General features: G+C 35.6%; 1 protein-coding gene across 1 annotated transcript in view; it reads right to left on the bottom strand.

Annotated features, from left to right (window-relative positions):
• CDH7 (cadherin 7) overlaps nt 1–18,550 on the bottom strand; it is an 85,572-nt gene that overhangs the window by 10,017 nt on the left and 57,005 nt on the right. Inside the window, exons 7-11 of the mRNA XM_027677890.1 lie at nt 11,154–11,407; nt 7,280–7,416; nt 4,871–4,992; nt 3,423–3,540; nt 1,163–1,414 (exon numbers count right to left, since the gene is read on the bottom strand). Coding sequence (XP_027533691.1) covers nt 1,163–1,414; nt 3,423–3,540; nt 4,871–4,992; nt 7,280–7,416; nt 11,154–11,407 — 883 coding nt within the window. The remainder of the gene's footprint in view (nt 1–1,162; nt 1,415–3,422; nt 3,541–4,870; nt 4,993–7,279; nt 7,417–11,153; nt 11,408–18,550) is intronic.

The following is an 18,550-nucleotide window of genomic DNA, read 5'->3' as shown; positions in this document are numbered from 1 at the left end:
TCACCTCCTATATATAGCTACTGAGTAAGTTGGTTGGGTTCATTGCAGAGGTGGTGATTTTTCTTACTTTGTAAAAAAATACGCAACAGGTTTTTTTTTGGAGTCCTATAGAAATATTTTTAGCAGAGGGAACATTTCCTTCTAGTGGTTTACAGTGATGTGAATCAGAGTGCAAAGGAAGAGATAGCTGCACATGGTGGAAATACTGCCATGAACAGAAGTATGGAAAAAAGTTTCTTGATTTGACCGATCCAAATTACTTGGATAATTGGATAACAACGACAGATAAAGCACCACTGGGATTATATCAGCAAAAGGAGACTGTGGTCTTCTCCCTTTCCTTAGACTGATATGTACAGCCAGGGAATAGAAAAATCTCTTAATGATAACAACATTTAAAAAAAAAAATCTTCTGCGTTGAATTGGTACCGTTGTTAACATGTGAATTTTCAGACAATAAGCAAAACTGCACTTTTGCTCACCTGATCCTTCATCTTTACTCCTTGATTCAACCCTTTACTTTCCCATGTAGTCATTCCGTTTAATGACTTTTTACTAGGCAGTAAATGAGTAATGCTAACTAAACTAGGATGTTGACACTGTTCCACTACTTTCCACTGCCTTTTATGTAGTTGCAGTTCCTATGCTCAACATAAAATCCAACAGTGCTAGCATTTACGGAAGTAACAAAAGATCATTCTGTAGAAGTCAATTATGTTTCTCATCAGTAAATTACATCTGTTGCATGTCTTTTGTTCCATGCAAATCAATAAATGTTTAAAAACAGTTATGCCTATGCAAAACAGACACACACTGATACTGGTTATAGGGTGAATATGTTAAACCAAGTGCTTCCATACACTTGGTTTAATCTCATACACATTGTCTATCTCTTAAATATTACATTTGATACAAGTGCTGTCTTTTACTGTTATTTCTTATATATGTCTGGGGCTTGACATAGAAACAAAGTATCTGAAACTCAAAAGTCCCAATATAAAGGGTTTTTTGTGGGTCATGGTACAAAATGCTGTTCTTCCTAGAATGTTATCTGTGCTTGTTTACAGAAACCAAGGTGAAGAGACATGTTGAAGCTTATATGCACATATATTTTGCTACTATGGATTGAATAGAAAATAAGAGTAACAGAAAGAAGACGTACCTAGCAGTGTCAACACACAAGCCAATATTGCTATCAGGGCTCCAGTGCTCAGTCCTGCAGGCAAGATATATGCTTCTGCGTTGCATGTCTGAGCAATACCATCTGCATCACAATCACAGACCCTGATGGTGAGGGTATTAGTGCTACTAAGTGAAGGTGATCCACTGTCCACTATGAATATTGGCAAGTAGAAAACAGACTGTTCCTGTCTTCGAAACCCATTTCTTTTGGTTAATACTGTTGCAGTGTTATCTAGATAAAGGAATAAAAAGACAAATTATAAAATATGTGACTTTTCTAAAACACAAGCCTATAAATACTATAGTCTTTCACTTAAAAACTTTATCAACATATTTATATTATTTCAGCAAGTTTGTCTTTCATGGTCATATATTTTTTGAAGGTGTAGAGGTAGGATCAGCTGAGAAATGATACTCGACTAACCAGAAAGATTTCTATTTTCCATGAAAGACCGTTTCAAAATAACAGAGGTCAATTTGGTTTTAGTTAAGCTCACAGTTTCCCACTCTTGATAGACAGCTGAAGATGAAATCATCACAAAAAAAAAAAAAATTATCTTTCAGTGATCAGATTAAATATCTACATACATATTTCAGGTTAATTTACAAGCATCTATATTAATTATTTAAAGATATAGATATCATGTTAATGAAAGTGATGAAAATACTAATAGAACAGGTTATGAAGATCAGTGAAATATTTTTTGAATGCAAAAAAAAATCCAGTATGAGTGCAAATAGAGGTAATAGTGCATGTAGCAAAGATATGCAGTTGTTTTCAGTCTCTTCTAAGAATCAAGATGACTAACACAATCAGCCTAAAATGTACAGTTTGATGCTGCTCTGAGCTATGTGACTAAAAAGTCCATATATTTAGAAGATATGTGCAAAGCTCAGTGTTCAATACGTATTGACAGCTCCTGCAAGGTACGGACTTACATCTCCTAGGATGTACCAAAAAGTTTGTTTGTTCAGTCTATCTATCTGCTCACCTACCTATTCATGGCAAAATACGCAATCACCTCTTCCTATAGCATCATATGAGATATGCATAGAATTAAGTACCATCATTTAATTATATCTAACTATATTAACTGTATCTAACATCAAAAGAGGCAACTGCTGCTCTGTCTTGCAACTCCACTGATTTTACTGGCATTGCCCAAATCTGTTATTACTTTTTCGAATTATAAATTCTCTGTAAGAGAACTTTCATTAAGTACTCGTAATGTCAGATTTCTGAATAGTCTTATTCTAATGCAATTTTATTATTGGGATCATTATTACTGTTAGAGTCTTCAGTTTCTAACTGCAAGCAGCTTATATGAAGAAAATTAAGCATCTCAGTAACTACATGTAAGGTAAGGCAATGAAGACCTGCATGAGAGAACTTTATCAGTTCACATGTTATACTTTGTGAATGTTATTCAGTCTGACCCTACAAACAGTGTCCTTTACTCTACCACGTCTGTTTTTCTTGTTTTACTAAAAGGATGACTTTGTAGCTCTGGTTTAGTAATGATCCATAAAAGAGCACTGCAAGAGCAATATCGTGTCTATTTAGTTCTATTTGCTTCAGCTGATAGCTAAACTGACTGACACATGCCCAGCTGCTGTACTATGCAGTGCAACTAATGAGGGCACTAATTAGAAATGCGTTCTCAGATATTTTAACTAACCGAAATGTGATATCAATGGGAGTCTTTGAGGAAACAGTCATAAGAAGTCTGTGTAAATATTGCAGGCAGCATTCATTACCAAAAGCATTCTTCGAAAGGGGGTATACTTACTGAAAAGATGTGTTTTTCTGAAAAAAAAAACAAACTAAACCAAACCACAAAACTTCTCCATTGACTGTGCACTCCTGTTTTATGCCCTGAGTTATATTAATAAAACATGAATTCCTGGACATTTTTCAGTCACTGCCCCAAGGTAAAATCTAATTTAGATAAAGACCTATAAATACAGGGAAAAAAATGTGAAGAGTGACTGATGAAAAAAAAAAAGGAAGAAAGATTTAAAGATTTGAAGCCACTCTGTTTGGCTCAAGGCTTTAAATGATTCAAAAAACAGCTTAATTCCCTTGACAAATAGTCTACAGATAAAATTATTTTCCAGGCTGACTGTAGTTTAATTTATGTCCTTACCAGAACAGAAGTTTATGTAGGTCATAATGAGCATGCTGCATTGAAAATGAAAGGTGTTACTGTTGAATATTTACCAAAATGAAATTTTTTTACCTTTGTTGTCCTGCAGTGTAAAATTGTGGTTATTTGCTGCCTCTGCCGTTAAACTGAAGTAGAACTGATGGCCATTTGGTGGGTCATCTTTATCGATTGCACTAATTTTCTGGATCACCTGTTTTGAAATACATCAGGGTTTCACTGTACATATACATTGAATCAAAGTATCAATACTCCCCCGAGTCCTGATCATCTTCCATTTTGGTTTTCTAATCTCCTAAGCATGTATAAACACTACTAAAATTAAAGTGTGACCCGACTCTTTACTTTATCTGTACCAAATTTATTGGCCAAAGTAATCATCCACAGGGCCTGGGGGAAAGTTAGGTCCTGTCATTCACCAGAGCTACATAGAAGTGAAACAAGTGTATCTTCTGGACGGTTCTTAATGTAGTTATCTGTGGTTGCAATCAATGTTGTAAACTTTTGCAAGGAAACCATTATGCTTTTGAGCATTTAAATTAATATACATACTTTTTAATATAATGAAAACCAAAAAGGGACATAATAAGTATATCCGTATTTTCTGGAATTTCATTTTTATTATCATTATTTTTTTTTCAATTTCATTTTTTAAAATTCTTACAAAATTTCTAAAACAAGTTTCACCATTGCTTAAAATCCATAAAAAATTAATACTCCAATCTAACAGTTCTGACCAGAGCACAAGGAAAACAAACAGGTATAAGAGCACATATACTCTATGTTTCTCATGAACACAATCCAGTAATTGTAGTGTTTTCCATTAAGAATTTAAATTATAATGTGATTTTGAAATGTACAATAAACAACACCTGACACAGGAAGGCAAATACATTGGAAGAAGGCACGAAAGTGCAAAGTCTTCCAGGGAATATGTGGGATCTGTGCAGGCGCAACATCTACTAGTTTTCTGGGAGCGAGAGAATAAGAAAATATATATATTTTGTGAGGTCTTACAAAGTAGAGAGGAAAGGTCAAATATGAGAGACACCAAGGATAAACAACAACATATAGCTTTAGTTGAGTTTTAAGACTATTTGGAATATATTTGGGTAATTAAAAAAACTAGGAATACATCCTCCTTGCAAAACTGCATCCTTAAGGTCCCTGCTTCCTAAGGGGAATAAAAGTGTATACTCATTTTTGAGGGTAGGCCTTTAGTCTCAAAATAACCTCTGTTATTCTCTCTGCTCTTCACAGCAAAATTAAGAGGAAGTATGTGTTCTTAATGTTATACAAAATTAGGTGACCTTAGCAAAATCTGTCAGCTGTACCTGTAAAACACCAGAGATTTTAAAAGTGCCTTCAAGTAGTAAATTTTACACCTGCACCTTTCTTGCTATTTGCTTGTACTGTGTACATCAGTCTCATTTTTTACTGTCATTAGCTGATTTTTCTTTATCTTAAAGCTGGCAGACTTTACTTTATCTGTAAAAATAAACATTAAACCTATTAAGCCATACCTGACCAGGTTGAGCATTTTCACAGACAGTTGTCTCATAGTCCATGGCAAATTCGGGGGCATTGTCATTGATGTCAAGGATAGTAATGGCTACATAACCTCTCCCAATCTGTGCTGGATTCTCTATAGGAAAAACATCCAACAAAACAATCAAGAAGAGCTCCTTGCAAGTTATTCTTTGGGTAAGTATCCTTTTCATTTGCATTTGCATTTGCATTCTTCGTGTCAAATCAATTATAATCCCTCCATCAAGGACAAAGGAAGCTCTTGGCTTGGTCTTCTGGACCTAGTGGAAACAATGTTTATGTGTTCCTATAACTTCAATTAAACTAAGGTTTTACTCTCAGGGATAAACTGAAAATCTAACTCACTAATCACAGCATTGAATCACATCATACGGATGGATAACAGCAAAATTATGTAAAACCATTGCCAAGACATACAGCCAGCCAGAACATCACTATTTATACTGGGAATAGCATGATTATTATGGGTTAAATATTTTTATTTTGCTGCAATTCAGATGGATCAGGCTATTATGAAGTTTAAACAAGAATTTTATCAGCTATGTGTAACAGAAAAAAAGAGAAGGCTTCATTGCCAAGCAAATCCCAAAATATTTAAAGTGCACAAACAGTAAAGTATTTCACTACTGTCATTAACAAGTTCAACACCTTAAATATGAATTATTCATAAACTGATGCACATCTCTAGCTAATATATGAATACATTCCGGGTCTAATGTCAAAATTTAAACAGTACATGTGCTTTGAGCTAAGCATAAAGGACATCAGGGAGTGCAATACTTATTTTGCTTCTCTTGTACCAGAAGTGGTGATTACAGTGTTAGAGCAGGGCAAATTAAAAACTGTACAAAACTTCTACTATGTATCTATCTTTTTATAGGGTATTGCAACCACATTTTAGTAAATATTTTAAGTATTTAAAGCAATGCATCCAAGTGTAAATCACAAAGTGTTTTTGTCATTTGTTTTTCTTTTTTATTTCACATGTGAAATACAATAGAGTAAGCAATTTTGATATCAACTTCTTCCTCTGCTGATCTAAGCTTATTGAAAACCAAGAAGGACACGAACATAAATTAAAGTAGTGTAAGGTTTTGCTTTTGCTCCTAGACTCTTGCTTGTGTCAGGTATGTCCCTTGTCTAACTCATCAGTTTTGTTACTACTCAGAAATATTTTTGTTTTTCATTTTGGGCTCCTCGACCCAAATTCTACTGATAGTACAAGAGAAATTCATACAGACACTAAATGATAAATGTAAGCTTTCAGATTAAGCTTAAATTAAGCTCACTGAAAGCAAGAAGAGAAGATTTTTAAAATAGCAGGCCAAAGAACTTATTATCACAGCCCAACAGAGTACTAATAAGGATGAAATTTGAAGAAATAAATTCTTCAAATATAAAGGGAAAAATATATCGTTCTCCACTGAATGTATTCAAAGCTGAACAAGTTTAGATTTAAACTTGCATTAGCAGAATTCTTGTACGCATTTGAAGGGTTGTATTCTTCATCTTACACCAGAAAAAATACCAAGTCCAAAATAAGCTCTGCAGTGGTACTTTGGAGTCAGGAAAATTAAACCACATAAGCATTCACATCCCCTTTCCTTCATACCTTCTAAGAATGGTGTGGTTGACCAACAGCAATCAGCTCTGAGTGCCCTCACTAAGATGGGTAACTGCTCTCCTCTATATTCCGTATCAGCTTTCCTGTAATGACACTTGGTCTGAGACTGCTGACTTAACATATTTCATCTTCCTTTGTACTTGTTTTTCAGAAGTCAAAAGAATACACAAGGTGTGAAGCAAAAGGAAGAGCAAATACCTAAATGCCACGGTCCGAAGAGGGGTTGGGACACGAGGAAGGGTGCAAGTAGAATGCCCTATTCACGTGTGTACACTGTCTTTTGTCAGCTCGGGCGGGGAAAGGGCCAGAACATAGGGCGGAGCATGAGGCAGACAAGCAGGGGAACAAACCAAGAGAGGGACATGGACAAAAGGGGGAGGAGTGGAGGAAGCAGGGAGCAGGCACCAGGCAAACTCATGGCAAGCCTGGGCACGACCACTGTGTAGTGTGAATACAATGAAACCACATAATAACAGTAAAGTCCATATGATAACTGTAAGGTCCATATAATAAAGTCCTGCCAATTGCTGTATGCTTTTCTCCATGCCTGGAACTGTTCCCATCCTGAATCTTGCTCCTTCACACCTAAAGTGTTGTATTTTTCAATTTTCACCATATAGGTTTCTTTTGCATTGAGTAATTAGCTATTTTTATCTGCCATGGTTTGAAACTGTCAGAATTTCTCTCAATGCAGCTCATCACAACCAAGCCTAAAGTTTTACATATAAACGGTCAATAAAATCTTTCAATTGATACTTACGACTTTCCATGGCCAAAACTGTGATGTTATGAATAGCATTAGTTTCCCTGTCCAAAGATTTAGCAGTCGTAATGACTCCACTGTTGGCATCAATATTGAAATACCTCTCCAGGTCTGTATTTCGATCTATCGAATACCTAGGTAACGGATGAAAGAAAATCTTTTATTTATGTTCAATTAGAGCTTGTAAAAATATTTCACTGATTTTTTATTTGAGGGAAAGTGTTTCTCCTGTTTCCCTAGTTTGACATTGTTCACTCCAGTTTTCCTGGGGCATTGAGGGAAGCAAAACCATATGCACAGTGACCTGTGCTGACAGTGGCAGGCTCCACTCCCACAGTGTCCTATTAAGTGAGGTGAGACGTATTCCCCTGTCTTTTCTTTCTTTCTCTACTGTAAGGCAAACTCAGGAATTAATGAAATAGCATCCTCCTGAAAGCCAGATAAGGAGAAAGTGAGTTGGAAGTTTGCTACAAGGTTGTACCAGCTGAACACTGATCCCATGGGAACTGGTAGACTGAGCACAGAGCTTTATGTCACCAGCAGAAGAGCCCCTGAGTCACCCAGAGCTGAACGGGCAGGGGGAAAAAAGAAAGATGATGCAGAACAGGGTAAAGGGATTACATGTCATCACTGTCAGCTCCCGATGCTTTACTGTCATTAGACAAACACAGGCTCATGCCCTTAACTCTCTGGTTCAACATATCTTTACTTCCCAATTTGTTTTAGGAAGGGGAAACAAGATCCTTAGCAAACCGAAGATAGCATAAGAGAAAAGGTCAAAAAATGCTTGTGGGTGATTTGCTTACAGACTTTTTGAGAGAAAGGGACAGTTATTAGGCAGATTTAGATTTACAACTGGAATACTCTCAACATTCGATTTAGTATTTGGTCAGATTCTTGCACTCTCATTTAGGTTAAGTATGTACTCCAGAGCACTTCCCTACACTCGAGATGAATTAAAATGTCTGAATCAGATCAAGTGTGATCATTACAATTACTGTCACACTGATGATATATTAAATTATTGATATAACAGTAGCCAAATCATTTGAACAACGTCGCAAGGAAGAATTATGGACAACAGATAAAAAACGGGACTTCCTAGATATAATGATCTCATGAAACTATTTGTTTTGTTCTGTGTTGTAATATACCAGCTTTTTCTCTGTTGTGCTGTCTTTTTAATCTATCCCTCTTGGCTGCATAATCTAAGAACAGAGACTTGTTACACAATTAGAATTGTTTTACTGTATTATGTCTCAGTAAAAGAGAGAATAAAGAGAGAAACCATAACAGCAGGTTGGCTTTCCCTCTTTCACTTTTTTTTTCTTCTTTCATTTTACATTAACTGCAGGTCGTTTTCACTTAATTTCGTGCCAGCACTGTTGTTTATTTGGTCAGCAGTGCTCTACAGCTGTTTTGTGGCTGGCAAGTTTCCCCATGAGACTGTGCCTGCCATCTCTGCTATGTAGTCACTCTTGGCAGCCCCATAGCTGGGACTCAGTCTCCTGCCAGCCCTTAGATTTTACAATTATTGATACTATCACCATGCAGCTTGAAGAGTCAAAGACCTTTCTTTAAAAAATAGTAAAGAAAGGGAAGGAGAAGGAGGAGAATAAGGAGATGGAGAGGTGAGAAAGACAAAAACAGAAAATAAAGGAAGAAAACAATAAAAAGGAGGGAGGGAGAAAAGGAAGAAGGGAGAGGAAAAGCAAACAAGTTACATAAATTGGATGACAGATTCTTATGAAACAAGAAGAAAAATAATTTTTATGCATCAGAAGCAAGTGGTTTTCCTTATTTACAAGCATTGTATCCATACTCAAATTCTAAAAAAAAATATTTTAAATACTTTTAATCCTTTAATTCCTTGCAGCCATTAATACTTGAAAATCTTTGAGCTTCAGGAGTTTTAAATCCTTTATTTAAGCTAGTTCAAACATCAGTAGTTCTCTGGTCCATATGAGATAACCTCTTATTTTCAAAACATTTATTATTTTTCCCAACCCCCAGTACTGTCAAGGTTTTGTATCTGATTTTGTAATTTCAACATTTTCTGAATTATAACAAATCTAATTTTTAATCAGTATGAATATAATCAAACATTTGGAAGTTGGAATAGTTATTTATAGATTAATAATTTAAACTTCTTAAACAGATCCTGAAAAGTTTTATGCATTAATCCTCCTTAACACATTCCAATTTTAGGTGAATCTGGCTCTGATGTATCATAGCAGATGCAGAACAGCTTTAAATTATGTGGTCTTTCAAAACCTTCAACAATGTATGTAGCAGGTTCACAAGCATATAGATAAATCCTCACTACTTTTCCCTCCCCTTCAAATTCCAAACAACTTTGAAGTAGAAGAAATCTTCAGGATGTTAATTACACTGATGATGTAACAATTTTTTATGCTGGAATTGTAAAAATTAACCAGATCAAGGCAAATAAACTCATTTTTATGTTTACACAAGAGTCAAAAGTATTCTGAGCACGGCCTGCATTAATGGAACTATGTTTAATCCTATTCTAAATGACTCTGCTAAATCATATTATACACCAGATGATAACATCAGTGCTGGAAAACAGTGCCACAGCAAAGGAAGAGCTCAGCAAAGATAAATTTCACAAGTAAATACATGCCAAGCATCCATCTAGGACTTGTTTATACATTATAGGAATCAGCTATTTTCAATATGTTGCAAGTGTATAATGAAATAGAGAGAACATTTGCATCATCTCTAGGAATGAAACATATGCTTTATTTTTGCAACTTAAAATTGCTGCTGTAGAAATTAGAGAGCTACTCTAGAGTCCCAAGTTCATTTTCAATGCATGAAAGTAAAAACTTAACATAACCAAAATAGGTGACACCCAAACAAGTACTGTACCTTCTATGTATGCCCTAAGCGAACAACAATAACAAATGAAACTAAGTACTAACTTCTAATTGTGTATGCGTTTCTCCTCCTCCAGCAGATGTTTAAATTAACAAAATTCCTGAGTCATAACCACTACTCTCGAGACCCTTTGCATGTTCCTTTGAGAATTAATATTATTACTCTGCATAAGAAAAATAACAAGTAGCTCATTAGTGGTTTAACTTAGGTAGTGAGTCTTTATCCTTGAGTTTTGACCTTAGACACAAGAAAACATGATCCTGGACATTATATTGTAGAAAACTTGCAGGTTCTTGACACACTGAAGACAAAGAAAGAGGGCCTTGACAGTTCATGCATCTCTAATGATTGTATCTCTTCCCATTCGAAAGGAAGGTATTTGGCTCCAGCAAAATTAACAAACCCAAAATATTATTTTCTTTAGCCATCGTGACTAGCACAACATGCATCTTGTCCTATCCACTTCTCTAATGTAAAGAGTTTTTACTAATGTTTCCTTCTGTGGGACCTCAGCTCCAGTTTACCATGTGAGAGTCTATGTCCTATAACGTTCTTATTTCTAGTGCACACACAATCATTATTCACACACAGATACACACACACACACATGTGTATCATAATTTTTGATCTTGGTGGATTTAAGAGAACATAACTTCTTAAAGATAATAATAGGTTCTTCCTAACCTTAGGGAAAAATAAATATGAGCAGTATTTTGAGGGGTTTTTCCCTTGGAATCCTGAAACTATATCTTCTCTTCTTTGTTTCACAGAGATTTAAATACGTATTTTTTTCAAAGGTTCTGTAGTTCAGGATATAAAAGTCTAAACCATGCAAACTCATAGAAAATCTCAATCTCCCTCTCCAAGGGAACAAAGCTCACAAATTGATTCAGTGTAACCAAAGACCCTCCCACCACAAAATGAACAACTTCAATACAAAGGCTAAATAAATAAGAGATCTTACAATTACCTGACAGGACTATTTGAGGCATCTGGATCATGGGCTGCTACAGTTCCAATGATAGTGCCAACCTTTGCTGCTTCAGACACCACCATGGAGTACAAACGTGAAGTAAACACAGGTGGCTCATCAACATCTTCTACAATTATCTTCACTGTTGTCATGTCACTGAAGGGTCCCAGACTCAGGAAACGAGGATCAATATGCATATTGGCTGCTTCTATCCTCAGGGTATAGCTTGTCTTAGCTTCAAAATCCAGCTCCTATACAGGCAAAGTTGTTTGGAAATTTTATTATCTGGTGAAGTTGGTACTTACAACTTTCAGTAAGTACAAAATGAACTTTGTCATTTGCATACAATCAGCAGTTTCAACTGACAGAGCACAGCTGATGGCTCATTTTTTAGTTTTCTCAAAACAGTATTTGCAGTGTCTCACTAATGAATATTCCCCAATGACTTTAACAGTAAAGATAGTTTACCTTGTGAATGAAACAATTCTCTGAGATAATGGCAAAATTTTCTATGACTTCTGTGGGGACCAAATTCTCACCTTTATTTCACCAGTGTGAATGAATACTTAGCTCTGTCTTTTTAATATTTTATCTAAGATCATGGCAAATACTATGTGCTACAGTACCCAGACATAAGAACTCAATATAATATTCACACGGTATTTTACAGGTGAAAGCATCTTGTTCAGAAAATTGTAGGTAGGATTTTTTTGGTTTTGGTGTTTTGGGGGTTTTTTTGCATAGCACTGGGATTAACTAAATAATTGTTACTCCAAGTTCTGTATAATTTTGTGTAGAAAATGTGGCAATTGCTTAAATGACATTGCTTATATGATAATACTTTGTATTGAGATGCACCCTGAAGATTGTTCTATTTTGTTTTGCTTCTTAAGCAAAATGTACATTATTTTTTTACACCTTCCTTCTGCTGTAATTTTCTTTAATGAAATTACAGTTTCTTTTCAAATAAATACTGCATTAGAATCAAAAATGACCCTAAAACTAGTGAGATATCTGCAATCTGGAGGACAGTCCCATAAAGAAAATTATTTTAGAGGCAAAAAACATCTTAGCTCACAAGCAATTACTGAAAGAAAGCAACAAGTTAATATTAGAACCATTTACCCCATATCTATAGTCTTAGTTTGTCAGCTTGCACCAATATTCAGCTAACTATTCCTTTGCAATTCCAAGTTTAATCATTAAGAACAGCAGCAAAAGACCTAAACACTTCTAAAGCTGCAGTCTGGTTACTCAACTATAATTCCAAGTCTACAAAACAGATTAAAAATGGTTTTCTGCAGTTCTGCTACTGAATACATCAGAGGGATCTGAGATGTGCTTGCAAATTAATCTGCCGGCATCTGCAAAACATTCCAGTATTCACTCAAAGGAGCAGCAGAGGTGAAACACACATCTGTTGACCTACAAGGACCTACATTCTCCATCAAGTTACAGTAGGATAAATCCCAAATGAGCATCCTAAAGTCAGAGATTATGCTGATGCTATAAACCAGCTGTAAACAGTCTAGATTTAAATATGAAAAATGAACTGCAGCACATCACACTCAGAAAGGCACTGAACTTTTACAAACTCTGTGTGGCAGCAAAAGGCTTCTCTGAATGGGAATACATGTGATCCTCACATTATGCAAGTGCTTACTTCTTGCATTGAATCACATCTGTAGTATCCATAGCTCTCTGAAAACAGATATGCCATAAAAGAAAGCTTGTCTGGATACTGGTCGCTATACTGGATACAATTAGTATTTATTACTAAAGTGTGTTTAATATTTTTTTTATTTTCACTCTGGTTTTGTATTTAAAGTATAATATATATGTTATGAAACAAACCTCATAGCCATAATGCAAATGTAATGTGATGTTAGGATGACGAAAAATGTCTCAGAAACTATATTCTATAGTGATAACAATTGATAACTGATATGACCAGACGAGCAGCAAGGTTAAAGAGAAGACAACCAAGCCCACAAATATCTTAAGACTCCATGTTTTGCCATAAAACCAAACAATTAACTAAAGAAATGATAACCTATTATCTAAAGAAATGAAAAATATTAAAGACAAAAGGACATTTGTTGAATTAAAAAAGAAACCACTCATCCCTCAAAAAAACCCCAAACCACCAAGCCTTTTCAGTCAGAATGTACAAAAGTATGTAGTGGAGAAGGGAAAGCTAATTTATCCTCATTAATCAGTGATATCTGTTGAAACTGAGTGATTGAGATTACAGTGATACGTAATTAAACACATGGAAATACATCCTGAGACTGCATACAAGATATCTCCTTCTGATATACTAATGTCAACAGCACAGTCATTCTAAGTAAAAAAGAATGAGAAAATTCTGTTTAAATAGACAAAGTCATACAGCATGATATAGGTAGCTGGACAAATTATATAACTTCTAATTTTCATAGACTAGCAAAATAATGAAGAAATATTATTTAACTTAATTTTAAGATACTTCTATGTTTCTATAATGATTAAAGAAGACTAAATTAGAACTTTATTAACTGAAATAATAAAAATGTGTGTTTTATGTGAATGTTTATCATGAAGGCTGACATGCACTTTTAAATCATCATATTTCATTCTTGTAATACAAAAAGAGAACACTCTTCATTTGACTGCATTACAGGAGTTTTAGACTAGTAGAGAACACATGAAAAATACAATTTGATTAGAAAAGTATTTCCTCACAGAGAAGGATGCAAAACTATCAATGGTGTAGATGCATATTCTAAACAGCCTTCCTTAATAAAAGCAGGTTTAACCTTCTTTAACTTAGCCATGTACATCTAAGAAATACACCACGACGTCCCTAGTGCGATTGTACCAAAATTATTCCAGGAAAAAAATCAACTGGTCTAGTTATGAATGCCTGGTTTTCACCAGTCATTAGTAATGGAGTATCAATAATTGGAAGAAGTAAACATCTGCTCTCAGCAACAGTTATCCTGCCCTAGGATTTACTCAGATATCTTCTGATACCCAATGCTGCTGACAATATCCAAAAGCTATAATGATCCTTGTTAATGAAACATGAATAAAGAAATTAAAAAATCTAACTTATGTACATTCACAGTGGAGAACAGCTGGTGTTTAGAAAAAGGTAAGTATGGATAGGCAAAGGGATTTTACAATATCTAGTGTTATTGTGTTATGCAGTGGCAGTAATGTTGTTTTATTTCAGTTCTTTGTAGCAAAACCTGTCTCTTGTGAGGTGTGGCAATGTTTACAAAAGCTACAGTCATCATCCTCAATCTGTTTCTACAAGATACACAACCTCAGATCCTGTGGTGAATACAGAGGTATCAGGTTTTAAGGCAGAATATATTCTGGAAAACAAACAGAACCCCTAAGGTATGATTAATATGGAAGAGTTCTTGACCTGGCAGAAATGTTTCAACATTTCTTACATAATATAATTAAGACATTACATGCTACAAACACTAATGAAAGACTGAGAAAGTGAACTGAAAAGATTTTTTTTTTAATTCTTCTTATCTAATTATCACTGACATCTGCTAACAGACAGCATTATTTAACTGGCCTTCGGATCATGCCTTTATTATTTCCTGCTATAAAAAAAGGCACAGGATTCCAATAATGGAACACCAACTTAACTGACTACAAATCACTACATCAGTGCTGAAGGTTAAATGGACGATGTATACTTCAGTCCTTCAGTACAGTGAATAGAGCTTGACAGCTTCATTAATATCTGTGCATTAATATTATCTGATTAGATCTTGTGCAGGATCCATTAATCTTTCCTTTTGTGAACTCTGTTGTTTTTTTTAGTTTTTTCCTTTTAAGGGGTAAGAATTTTATACTCTCTATAGAAAATTACAAAACAAGTCTTCTATATTACAGGGGCTGAATATGAAGTTATAACTTGTGGAAAGCTCATTTTTGTAAAGTTCATTTTTATTCAATGGTAACTTTGTAAAAAGGTATTTTTTAGGGGTGAAAATCCCATTTTTAAGCTCAGTTGAGGTTTTATATTGAAAACTGCAGTACATCAAACAAATGCACACCATCTCTCAAAGGAACCATGGAAGCCTCATGTTCTTACATTGTAAACTCTGACACAGAATTGAAAGAAAAATTTCTAGCAGAAAAAAATGTTAACAGTAATGGAAAGATAGCTTTTCACTCAAAAGCTTATGCACAAACCCTCTCCCCTCGCATTTTATAATTGCCAGTATTGCTTTTAGAATGAACTCAGATTTTAAAATAATCTCTTAGCAGTCACTGTCTATGAGAAAGTACTTCGCAACACTATTTTCACATCTTTTCCTTTAACATTCAAATTGGTTGGTAATATTGGTGGTTGGGCTGTGCACTGGGGGGAGAAATGAAGGCAAAGTGAGCAAGAACTGTACCATGGGAAATCTTAATGCTTGTCACTGGCTGCAGCAAGACATTACATTCCTCTCTCTACAGAGTCTTCAGGCTTTTTTGGTCTTTTTTTTCCTCTTAAGTCCACTAAAATCTTTTCATAGACTTCCAAATGACTTGAATCAGGTTTCAAAACATTTCAAAAAGTCACGTATGATACATAAAATAAAAATATATCTTACAGCCTATTTTATTATTAAATTACCATTGCTACTTTAAGCACCAAATATTTGATAAAGTTGTAGGTGGATAAAGAGCATCAGGTTTTTTATCTTAAGATGCTTTGCTACTAAGCTATTACTGTTACTGAAGTCTAACCATAGCCTGCAACTTTGTGAATAAAGGGAAATCTGTACTTATATGACGCCCTTTTTAGTATACTATTTTTAGGAACAGTGCTTTGGAAACCACAAAAAATAAGGTTTTGTGTACGCAACTTGCTTAGAAAGTGAGACCAAGACTCCATTCATGCCTATTACGATCAGGATTCTGTGAACAGTCAAATTCACTTCAAAATTGTACACATGTAGGTTTGCATGGATACTTCAGAATTTGTTAAATTAAATGACTGAATCATCATTCACTTCCATAAATGTTTCTTCAATTCTAAGATTGCTACTGCAGAGACAAATCTGACACATTTTTTAAAACTCCAATATATGCCGAAAAATTACACATTTTCTCCAAACAGCCTCACCACTGTGAAATCGAGCTATGCAAATTATATGAGCCCTCTACTAGCAGAGCACTGATAGCAGAGTGTAAATTACAAATGAAACCACAGGAAGGAATTGATCCTACTCTACAGATGGAGAACTGAGTCACAGTGTGAACCGAGAAAAAATTTTCAAACACTTCTAAGAAATACAAATGCCCGATTCCTTTTCAAAACCTCTACAATACTACTTTTGGGACATTTTGTTTCTTGATCTTTTTCTGCAAAGGTCACCTAAGATGGATATTTTTCTTAATCAAGCCTGAAGGTTACTTACACATCTAGTTTAGTTTAACTTCCGAATCGGCAGCCCATGGCTTTGACAGGTGCACTGTTTGCTGGGTTCAAAACTGGCTGCCTCGCCAGGCCCAGACAGTGGCAGTGAATAGTGCTACATCCGCTTGGTCTCCAGTGGGGTTCCCCAGGGCTCAGTGTTGTGGCCAATCCTGTTTAATATCTTTATAAATAATTTGGATGAGGAGATCGAATACACCTACAGTAAGTTCATGGATGACACTAAGTCGGGTGGCAGAGTTGATCTACTGGAGGGTAGGACAACTCTGCAGAGGGACCTGGACAGGGTGGATCAGTGGACTGAGGTCAATTGTATGAGGTTCAACAAAGCTGAGTCCTGCACTTGGGTCACAACAATCCCATGCAGCACTACCAGCTTGGGAAAGAATGGCTGGAAAGCGGTCTGGCTTTCCCAAAAATGACCTGGGGTGCTGGTTGACAGCCAGCTGAACATGATCCAGCAGTGTGTCCAGGTGACCTAGAAGGCCACCTGGAGTGGCATCCTGGCTTGTATGAAAAACTGTGTGGCCAGCAGGACCAGTGATTGCTCCCCGGTACTCACCACAGAGGTCTGCACCTCAAGTACTGTGTTCAATTTTGGGCCTCTCACTACAAGAAAAACACTGAGGTGTTCTCTGGAGCATGTCCAGAGAATGGCAGTGGAGCTGGTGAAGGGTCTAGAGAGTAAGTCATATGAGTACTGGCTAAAGGAGTGGCTGGGGTTGTTCAGCCTGGAGAAAAGGAGGCTCAGAGGAGAACTTATCATTCTCTACAACTACCACAAGCTTGTGCCAAGAGAGATTCAGGTTGGACATCATGAAAAGGCTGAGGTTGGACATCATCATCACTGAAAGGGTGGTTAAGCATTGAAACAGGCTGCCCAGGGAGGTTGTAGAGTCACGATCCCTGGAGATGTTCAAGAAACAACTGGATGTGGCACTAGTTGACGTGGTTGTGTTTGGTCAAAGGTTGGACTTGATGATCTTGGAGGTCTTTTCCAACCTTAATTATTCTAATGTATGATCTATATTCTATTCTATTCTATTCTGTTCTGTTCTGTTCTATTCTATGATTCATTACAAAGGCCGCCTACAGTTTGGAGAATAGCCAAACTCTCACATTATTTGCAACATCAGAATTGTAGCACAAAGTTTGAGTAGATGGCATCTTTAGACTGCTCTGTAAAGGATAAAAATAGAGTTTTCTTCTGTTTCATTTGACAAGTGAAAACTTTTCATTTATTTATTAGTATTTTTAACAAAAGAGAAAGTGGGTAAATAAAAAAATGGGAAGACTTCCACAGGAACTTGAAACTACTGGGCAACAAATTGTTTGAATATAGTAGGTCACAGGAAAAAAACCCATTAGCTTTCCCACCACTTTCCCACTCTTCCTTTAAGCTGAAAATATCTCTTATGGGTCCCATTCACTTGTTTATACCAAATTCTGAAGAAAGAAGAAGAAAGACAAGGAAGAAGAAACACAAAGTTTATCTTCTAGCATTTTTGATATCCTACTGCACCTTGGAAATAGAGTATAGCATCCTAAAAACAACTTAAACCCTTTTATATATTGTCCTAGATACATGCTGGATACATATTTTTGCACATGAATTCAGTTCATGTATTGCAGAAGAGGGTAGGCTTTGTTTTTTAGTGCAAATAACCAAGTAAATGGTTCAGTAGTGTTTCTGTCATTAGATGCACTTCTAGCTTCGCTGATCGCACAAAATAAAAATTCTACCCAGACATAACCTGCTGTTATTATATAAGTCATAAATTCACAAAAAAATTAGCCCTTGTCCCAAATATTTTGAAAAGCTTGTATGGGTTTGTTTCTTTGGGAGTTTTATTGTTGTTTTGTTTAGTTTAGAGTGAACTTAAGCAGCTTCCTGGAATATGTGAATTTCATATCTCATTCATTTTATCCTGATTCAAAAATCCTAACCAGGACAAAA

Source organism: Neopelma chrysocephalum, unplaced genomic scaffold (assembly GCF_003984885.1).
Source record: "Neopelma chrysocephalum unplaced genomic scaffold, ASM398488v2 Primary Assembly neopelma1_22b, whole genome shotgun sequence".
NCBI lineage: Eukaryota > Metazoa > Chordata > Aves > Passeriformes > Pipridae > Neopelma > Neopelma chrysocephalum.
Note: the sequence above shows the minus strand (reverse complement) of the source record. Positions and strands in the feature narration are given on the sequence as shown.